Source organism: Chenopodium quinoa, unplaced genomic scaffold (genome assembly GCF_001683475.1).
Source record: "Chenopodium quinoa cultivar QQ74 unplaced genomic scaffold, ASM168347v1, whole genome shotgun sequence".
Taxonomy (NCBI): Eukaryota; Viridiplantae; Streptophyta; class Magnoliopsida; order Caryophyllales; family Amaranthaceae; genus Chenopodium; species Chenopodium quinoa.
Window position 1 is genome coordinate 2,314,701 of NW_018743697.1, and position 10,629 is coordinate 2,325,329.

The 10,629-nt window shown below is 34.4% G+C and overlaps 1 protein-coding gene across 1 annotated transcript; it reads right to left on the minus strand.

The window, feature by feature from the left end:
- Window positions 1–7,009: 7,009 nt before the first annotated feature.
- LOC110684184 (protein LIGHT-DEPENDENT SHORT HYPOCOTYLS 5-like) lies at window positions 7,010–8,623 on the minus strand. Its single transcript, XM_021860593.1, has one exon. It carries the CDS (start codon window positions 7,950–7,952, stop codon window positions 7,185–7,187), a length of 768 nt encoding a protein of 255 aa, XP_021716285.1. The 5' UTR covers window positions 7,953–8,623; the 3' UTR covers window positions 7,010–7,184.
- Window positions 8,624–10,629: the final 2,006 nt, after the last annotated feature.

Below are 10,629 nucleotides of genomic sequence, written 5' to 3' on the forward strand. Positions count from 1 at the left end.
ATTCGAGCAGACCCTCTAGGACTATGATTGTTTCATAAAACTTTGTATTGATCTACAAATTTATTCATGAACTTCGTGATTAAATCCTCTTCTTATAATTCGTGCTATTCTTTACGGAGTACGTTATTTTCTCGACTAGCCAATACATAAAATGTATAATACCCCCAAAGTTGAGAAAAAAAAAAAAAAAGTGGACGAAAATGTAGAAGGAAACAAAATAGTTTAATTGGAAGACCAAACGTCAATGACATAAGTGACAAGGCGAAAGAGATGTTGGACATGACTACTCACTACTCACTGCAGCTTATCCATTGCCCCACTGCTTCCTTCTTTGTCTCTTCTCTTTTTTCAATTTCTTAAACCTAATAGAGTATCTTATTGGTATTAACTTAAAATACTAGGGAATTAGCGAATTATAATACAGAGTTATAGTAATAATAATTTGTATTTTTTTTTTTGAATTGCTATAATGAATTAATGATTGGACATATAGGAATTTTAATGTGTTTTTTTTTTTTCAATTTTAATTTATCTTAATAAATAAAATAGACCGATTACATTGATTTTACCTTATAATAATAACAATGGATTAGAGCTAATTATCCTAAAAATGAAAGGAATTATTTGTACTCCAATGAAACTAAAACTATCTTAGAAAAGTTAAATGGAATAATAGAGATTTGACACGCAGGCAATCCTAAAAATTGAAATAAGGTGTAAGAATTTCGACGTAGCTAAGGAACAATTTAGCCGTCAACCTTAAGATCCGTAAACCGCTAATGATTGGATCCCAAAAATTACACCTAATTTAAAGCTACTCGTACTACCTAGAGTAGCTACTCCATCCAAAAGTGGAGTTACGACTAACATAATAAATAATCCACCGACTATTATTATTTAGCCACCCATTTAATTAAGTAATAATATACATATACTTTTTGTCAAATTAAAAATACTTATAATAAGACTTTTGTTTATAATCTTTAAATTAATTTGACAATGGAAATTCAGGTTTATTTAACATGTTGCTCCGTCTATAAATATGATGAATATGTCAATTCTCAAACTAGTTTTCCACTGTATAGTGGAATTGGGTTAATTGATGATAAGGGTATACGCCAACAATGGATATAGCCCATATAGACGCAAATTTGCTCCAATGCTCATGTCATACCGGTGATCCCATTCCCATACACATTGCTATTATAATTTTTAGCTATATTACTTTACTTGCACAATTATTGCATGTATGAAGATAGATAATGATATATTAGTGTCTTAATGATCGCTGACTTAACAATCTCCCATCACACGTGAGACGCAATGTATAAGAATGTACGTAGAATTATAGATTAACTATTGTTGACATTCTTGTGAAAAGATACCAAAATAATGCATGCAAATTTTAAAGGCGTATGAAAATAATAGACCATGCATAACATGCCGACCGCTCTGTTTGTATGACCATGCAAACATGTATGCGTACACTATACAAAAATGTATTGATAATATATTAGTACTTGTATATATTAAATTTTTAATCAAAAGAATGCTCCATACTTTACGTATTTTATTGTCCGTGTTAGTAGTAACACATTATGATTCTATGAATGATTGTGAGCTTAGCTAAATACGGAGTACTTGTTTATACTTCAATTACGTAATTGAATTACAGTAATGTGCGTTTTCATGTTTTGCAAAATGTGATGGAAATAAATCTTCGATAAATGTGTAATAATCCATAAATGATTACAGTATATTAAAAATAATCCGTTTACGTGTATCATAAAATCAAATTAGAATTTATTTCACCCGAACCACATACAAGTCCACAATGTCACAATCTACTTGATAGAGGTCTCCTTACATATTTTAAAATATATGCAAAGTACTATATACTTTGTTATACCTAGTTAGTTTGGTTCGACAATTTAATATTATTTTTTTTAAATCAACACCAACAACATATTGATCTCGTCAAAAAAAAAAAAAAAAAAAAAAAAATGATTTGTAAGATGAAACATTAATTAGGCTTATTACAAGTGGGCTAAAATTCCTCTTTTTTTCAATGAATCCAGCCCAAACCTATTTTCAGTTTATGAAGTCTATCACCATACTTTGTACAATCGTATTCTAAGTGAAATCTATATCTATAATATTACTGCCATTGGTGATGAACGCTTCAATATGATTTCGCGTCACATAAACAGTAAGTATCACCTTATGTGCCATCACTAATCATTATAACAGTCTTCATATCTATCTATAATATTATTAAAACTCATACCGACAATAATATTATTAAAATTCAAAAGGACAACATGCTACCGTCATGTGTCATCATTAGTTCAATATAATTTGGCATCATATAAGTGTTTATGTTTCATCACTAATCACCCCAAAACTCTTTATATGTGTAAATTCCGTATTTAATTTCCCTATAAAATGTAACTCCTTAATAATTGCACAATAATCTGCGGTTGAATTTGTAAGACATTTATCACACACTAATGTCTGTTGATTCCTTGAATGCCACCCATAATTTTCTAGATTTAATAATAGTCAAGCCATTATTAAAAGAAGAGAGCCAAAGCTTACTCCTCAACTCTAGTGACATACTTATTCTGTTCCAATTATATTTTAACAAGGATGAAATTATGTATTTCAAAACACATTTCATATGTTAAATATCTATAATTGTGTAAGAGTAAAAATTATAAAAAATTGACAATGTGAAAGTATTTTATAAGGCAAATATAACAAAATCACACATGAGTATATTTTATTTAACATTTAGATATATCATATTATAAGTTCAAACAAGAGTGATAAATAATACAGAAATCTCACTGTTACAATATTATTGAAACGGAGAAAATATAATCTTAAAATACTACGTATAATGAAACTTGTTAATGACGGGTGCAATCCAGACCCACACAATTCGTGCAATTCCCGTTTCTATATTGGGTGGAACAGAGACCCTGAATAAATAGAATCATGGACATAAAGATCATTAAATTTAGAGCCTCCAATTTCAACTTTTTCATCACAAGTAGTAGGCAGCTAATACTACTAGGCTACTAGCATGGGGGAGGAGAGAGAAAGATAGCTTCTTCATGATACAGTACGACACTCACTACTCATCACTCAATACCACATTGAAGAAACCGCATTAGTTCATTCACCAGATAATACAGTAATAATACAGCAATAGTACTAGTACGGCTTTTTTTTTTTTTTTTTTTTTTGGCATTTTCTTTGTCTTTTGTTTACACTTTAATTTGTTGTTTCTTAGATTCTACTCCGTAGCTTACTTGATATTAACCCATGCCTCTCTTTCCCTCTTGTTTTCAAGTATTTTTCTTGGTAATGTGCATAAAAATAAAGTGCATACGTGCAAGAAACACTTGTATTGCTCATTTCCCTTGATTGTTATAAGGGTTAAAATAAGCCAACAAAGTGAAATTTGGAAGCAACCTCAACTATTTAATCTGTTTTATACTCCTTTTTTCCAACTTCGTTTTTTTTGACCTTGTTTCATCACCATATATGGCTATGTGACAATTACTCCACCAACCCATCATTTTTAAAGATTAAAAATTGAAGAGGGAAATAAAAGGCTAATTATGCTTAGTGTATACTTCGTATGTAACTATGTAAGCTAACAAATTGCAAAAAACTTTTATGAGGCTATATTTGTATACAATTAACTTGTAAAGTGGAGGCTTGGAGAGAAATAAGGAGCTCAACCCACAAGGAAACCTTAATAAAGCAGGATAAAACCAAGTTAATCGTGATACACCAACTAATATTTATAGATTTGTCATTGATTTCTCACAAATCTTTTTCGACGAGACATAATATTGGGCCTGAGTATACTAAGGATGAAACTATGACTATACGAGTGTTTATTTGTTTAAGTGGAGTATTATAGATGACTATTTATATATAATAATTAAATTAATTAAGGGTGATTTGATGCGTGTCACATCTTAGATTAATTGATAACAATATATCACTAGCTTTGTTATTTTTGATTGACATAAATTTAAAGATCGAAAAATGAATTAAAATAGAAAGATAATGACACGTACGTAGTATATGTATTAATGTATTATTCCTTATCTATGCTATGCTACTCCACTAATTTGTTTATTAATATAGCAACATTATTAATATTGCTATACCTATATAAATAGCTACTAACTACACATTATTGTACATTTTCGTAGAGAGGATAGTTGTACGAATAAGCAAAATAAATACCCATGATGCATGCATGATTTCATAGGAGATGAGGACTACTGAAGGGACAATTGATTATTAATTAATACTATAAGAAAATTAGTAATAAACATAGGGGATCTTTGGTTGGTCTTGCCACTAATCATTTTTGTATAAAATATTATGAACATAAAATCCATAAGATATTATTAACAGGAAAAATTCATAAAATTAAGCATATACTATTTGTAAGCAAACCAACGGTTGGCTATTGGTCCTTTTCAATGAGATGATGGTTTTCTCTCCTTTTTTTTTTTTCTTTTCATTTTTCTTTTTTCCACTAGAATAAATTTAAAGTAAGGACAAATAATCAAACGGAAAGATTATAATAAAATTAATTAATTTATTTAATTTCATTTATACTTTCTTTTTGTAAGTGCCTGCCCCTCTTTTGTTATCTTTCTCAGTTTCTCTTTAATTTCTTTGTGGTGTTGTTGTCATTGAAAAGATAGGGGGTAGGAAAGAGAAAGCAAATAGACTAGCGAGCAAATTCATATGCTATATTATACTATACCCTCTTGCACAAATTAAAGTGCCAAAAAGAAACCATTATCTTCACTCCAAACATGAGAAAACATAAATAACAATTGCTTTTGTTTTTATTGAAAGTCAATCATGTAAAAGAAATACTCCTTAATAAATTTTCAATCAAATTGAATGATGAACAAGAGTGTTCCCGGCCCATATTTCGTGTTAAAAACTTACAACTAGTAAAATCTAAAACATGGTTTTTTTTCTTTCTTTAACACTCAAACAAAAAAGGGTCCGTTAACTCAATTTCAAAGTTTTAAGGTGCTTTCTAAGTTATCATTCCGACAATTTTAGAAAACTCAATTCTTGCAAATGATTAAAGGTTCAAAGGTAAAGATTTTCTTTTGCATCAATATTATTGTATACACTCGAAATTGTCTTTATAAAGTCATAAATTTTAAAACACCTGCAAAAGTAAAATATGCACTCAATTACATGCCTAATGCACTAATCAAAACAGCGCCAATATTTGTTAAATAAAGGAGAATCAAACTAGGTTAAGTTAAAAGGGAGATAAAAAGAAAAAACAAATCATCAAAAAAAAAAAAAAAAGAAAAGAAAAGAAAAAAAGATGGCACCTGAAACTGAAGTAGTAGTAGTAAAGAGAGAAAAAATAAGCACACGTGTAGTAAATCATAGGAATTTTGGCATGAGCAAGTATTCCAATGGATGACTTTCTCACTCACTCACTTATTCACTCACTCATTCATCTGAAAATCTAATAAGCTTGGGGACCATTTTCAAAGAAAGAGAAAGATTAATTAAGATGCTGAAAAAGGGGACATCTTTGATTTTAGATACACTCTAAAGCACCAACAAACACTAGATTTTTATACTTTCCTACTTACTAACTGTTTCCTCAACTTCCTTTCCTAGTTTATTCACTGTTTAGGAAATTTTAAACGTTTACGAGTTTATATATGTATGTTGTATACTTGTATGTAGTGTTAGGGCTCCCTCTTCTTTACGATAATTAAGTTGGGTTCGTCCTAGCTAATTCTAATTTATTAAAAATTTATTTTATCGATTATTTTACAAGTATTTAATATATTTCTATCATCCCACTTTAATGTTTGATCTAATTGCACACGGATCACTTCATGAGTTAAAGAGGCAAGGCAACAATTCACCTGCTGAAATTGACATTTGCTAAAAGGGAAGACTTCAGGTTCTTCAAGTGATTACTCTTTTTTGGGTATGTCATGTAGCCTTAATTATCACTTATTTTACTCGTGTAAACTAACACTCCATCTATTTCTAAGTACAACTAATCTTGTATACAAGTATATATTCTTAATGGTCCATTTAATTACCTTTTACCAAACATATACGTAGTGTATATATAAAAAAAATACCCCTCAATTGTCAAGTTAATTTCTACTTCATACAATAAATCTATTACATTGCATTTCCAAGATCGACTGTGGCCGGAAATTAAATAAAAGATACAGAGTACTTCGTAATAATATTAATAAATAAAAAATGAATCTAGCAACATAGGGAATTTTTTTTATATATATGCAATATGAAAGTTGAATTATTGGTTTTGAGAATAAAATACAAGAAAGAAGACAAATGCGGAGAAGTAATAGGTATATACTCTGTGTAACAGCAGTACATTTTTTATTGATTGACATAACAAGAAAAATAACAAGTTAGGAAATAATTGTATAATTATCATGTTTATTTATAGTAAATTGATAAGACTTATCAGGCACTCACGACGACAAAAGCTGCAAAATGTGAGAGAATTTCTTTTGTCTAATGATAAAATAGAGCTTAATGACTCAGTTAATAACATACTAATAGCAGTAATTTAAAGAATTAATGGAATGATTTGGGTTTCTTGACGGCACCTAATTACTCTTTATTTTAACCATTACTTGCCTTAAATCACTGCTTAATAAAATAATGTTGCAAAACTTGTTGTTTAACATAATACAGTAAGAAATTAATTAGAAAACGCCTTCTTGATTAAATTAATTAACCCCCTAAATAATACAGTAATAAATAAAGGAAAACCCCCATAAAACAAGTTATTAAGTGAACATGACTTGTTACCTGGATAATAAGATGATCATATGTTTGAATTTTGATGGAACTTCATCTTCTACAACAATGGTCGATCATAAAATAATAATAATAATAATAATAATAATAATAATAATAATAATAATGATGATGATGAGTATATACAATGATTAATTAATTAATTGATTAATATACGAGATTGGATTAGAAAAATAATATTATGCTTGCTTTCACATAATATATAATCACAATTTAATCCTCCAGCGTTGGACAATAATTGATCCTTGATAATAAAGTCAAATTAAAAATAATTATATATATAAAAAAAAAAAAAATTAGGTAGTAGTTGTAGGAGGACCTACACCAGCAGTACTAGCACCACCAGCGGCATCTCCACTTCCGCTACCACCATCCCCGGACCCACCAGTTCCGAGGACTCCACTACTACTGGCAGCTGCATCCACTGTTGTAGTGGCGGTGGGAGCGGAAGTGGAGGTAGTAGTGGTAGTAGAAGAAGAAGCACGTTTTCGCTTCTTCTTTTCGTAAGGGATACCACGGGCTTTAGCCTGGCTCTCCCTTACCTCACGAAGGTAAATCCTAACAGCGCGTGCACCAAACGGGTTGGATTCAGGTCGGCCACCATTCTCTTCGTAAGCAGCACGAAGACGGCCAATAAGAGCGTCGAGGCTACCCCAAGCCTGCTTAAGCGGGCAAGCACACGGGGCGGGTGGATTAGGGTGACCGAAATAAGGGCAACCAGTGATGTGTACCTTAGTTTTACCAAATTGGTCCAAATACTTGAGAAATTCTATTACATGTGCTCCACTGCACCTAGACAAAGATAGAGGAGGTTTGTGGTTTCTCAAGTATTGTAAGAAAGTATTCCAGTCTCGTCTTTTTTGCGACTCGTACCTGCTTGGTGGCGCTGCGGTTGTCGTTGATGTCGTAGTCGATACGACTAACTGAAACCCATCATCCACACCACCACCACCGCCGCCGCCACTAGATGAGCCATGGGTGAGCTCTCCTCTTTGTCCTGATGATGATCCTTCGCCGCCGCCGCCGCCTCCGGTTTCGGATGTTCCACCCCCAGTAGTATCCATAATAATATATGATCTATGTATAAAAAAATGGTTAATTTCCAATGATTTTAAATATTTGTGAAATTGGGTTTTTTTTTTTTTTTTTTTTTTTTTTTTTTTTTTTTTGGGGAGGATTTATAAGTGATGGGACGTGAAAAGGAAGAAAAGATGAATGAATAAGACGAAGCTAAGTAGTAGTATGTCGTTGGCTCCGGAGAGAGAAAGAAAGAGCCAATCCCTAAAAGAGATGGATGCCACTATCAAGAGTCTTGTGAGGAAGAAAAAGGAAAAAAAAATAAAATAAAATTATTTTATTTATTTTTATAAATTTAAAAATAAAATAAAAAGAAAAAAGGGAGGAATTTGAGAGAAAGAGAGGGAGGTAGGGAAGGTGAAGGAAAGAAGAAGAAAGAGAAGGGGGGGTGGGATGAAGGGTGAGCTTATAAATCATCACGTGGCTTTGGCCCCCTCTAGAAGGGACATACCTATGCTCTGCACCTCTTTTTTTTTTTTTTTTTTTTTTTTTTTGGAAAATTAAAAAAAAAAATTATTACATTTTATTTTTGTGACAATTTTGAGTGTTGTGAGTGAGTTTTATTTTATACATTGTCTTTTTATATGAAGTTTTACTAATTTAAGGAATGTATTTTGATTTGTTAGGTAAGGTAAGGATCTAATGGCTAATAGCTTACAAGGGTGATTGTCATCACTTTGTCTTGTGGAAATAAGGGGGTGTCAATAGGAGTTTTGCAAGTGTAATAACAACTTGGGACTTTAATTTTCATGGTTGATTGAACTATGGAAGAGATTAGGTATAGGAAGGTGGTTGAGAATAGAGATGGTAGTGGGTTGTGATTAGGGGATTTTGCTCCCACCAATCGGAATGCGCCACGTGGGCCAATCAGATCCTGCCAAGTGTCCCCCAGTTGGAACTGTCAGGGCTTGCCACGTGGCACGCGCTTATTCGTCCACCTTGGACCTATTATGTCATGACATGTGGCATACTCCATGCCTAATGGAGAAACTGGCCATCCAGGCCCAACTTCCGAGGGAAGCCCAATCAGCCCTAGGTTAACCTAAACCTAGGATGGGCACGTTTCCCAAGGTTATAAATACCCACCTTAATCCTCATTAAGGGGGATTACGAAAAAACACATTAATTACACACCGTAATAACCGGCTGATCTCGCTAACAAAGCAGATTACCTACATTAAACACTCTCACCTAGAGAGACCCAATCACTTTAATTTCCGCATTAATTACTCCTTAATCAAGTACTAACTTGACCGTTGGAGGCGGAGCTCCCACCACCAGGAGTCTCCGTTATTTTGCAGGTACAGGCGTCCGGTTCCAGTCTCGGAATTGTAACTCTCCCGCAGGACATCAGAAAACCTCGAAACATTTGGCGCCGTCTGTGGGGAGAGTACTTCTGAGATGGCATCCAAGTCTGTACCGACTCCTGAAGAGAGGCGTCCCCTAGACGACCCTCAAGTTCAGTCGGACCATGATACCGAGAGTGAATTTGAAGTTGAAGCTCACACAGCTTCAGACGGGACCCTAAGGGCCCGACGTACCCGTCATACCGAAAGGAGGGAACGGGAACATCTTCAAACTGGAAGTGAGCCAGCAGGCGCACCGCCTGTTCGGCAACAGCCGACTGATGGGTCTGATCCCATCACAAGGAACGAACTCATGACCTTCATGAGGAACTTCAAGGGAGAGATTCAAGAGTTGATCAACAAGAAGCCGCCTGCTCCAGTCAAGGAGCAGTCGGCTAAGAAACCCTCCACTTCACTGAAGAGGAAGCCAGTTCAAGGGCGAGAGGCGACTCCTCATCCTAAATCTAGGAAGCGGGAGCCACCTGCCCTTGATTTCACAAAATTCCGTTTTCCTACAGGAAATAGGAAACCTGTTCGTCATATTCAGGCGGACGGGTCGAAGCAAACATTCACAGACGCTCGGCTACTGCTAGAGCAGAAGAAGAGTGACCGATTGTCAAAGTCGGCCTCTACTTCAAACTTTCAAGACAGTCTGCGAAATGCCTCGATGAGGCATACTCAGTCGTATCATGAGAGTCAGTCAGGCGGCACCTCCCGTCAGTCCGGCTTTCATAGCGACCAGGCGGTACCAAACTTACCATTTGTGCCGCAACAACAGTATTTTTTGCAGCCACCTCCGTTTGGTGGACCTGCAGCAAAAAACGTCCAACCTATGGACTGGCAGCTACGGTTGCTTAGACTTGGTGAACAGCCGTCGGCCTTCTCCAAGGAAATTACTGAAGTCGCTCAGCCGGCCAAAGTGAAAAATGTACTAGTAGGCGCCTATGACGGCACTACTAACCCAGAAGACCATCTGATGGCATTCACCAACCTGATGTACCTTCAAGGGTTGGATGATCCCACTTGGTGCAAGTGTTTCCCAGCGACTCTCAAAGGAATCGCACAACAATGGTTCGGCAACCTGCCGACTGGTTGTGTAAATAGCTTCAGGACGCTTGCTTACTTATTCACCTCCAACTTCGCCATGAACATCCCTGCGAAGAAAACGACCCTTGATTTAGGAACAATTCAGCAGGGCGAGAAGGAGGGGCTTCATTCTTACATCAGGCGGTTTAACCTGATGAGAATACAGATTCAAGGGTTACCGGATGAGGTAGCCTATACTGACTTTTTCAGAGGTCTCAAAGACGGGTCTACC

What these genes read in the sequence shown, in the direction of transcription:
- LOC110684184 (XM_021860593.1), bottom strand. Translation starts at nt 7,952, where the DNA reads ATGGATACTACTGGGGGTGGAACATCCGAAACCGGAGGCGGCGGCGGC.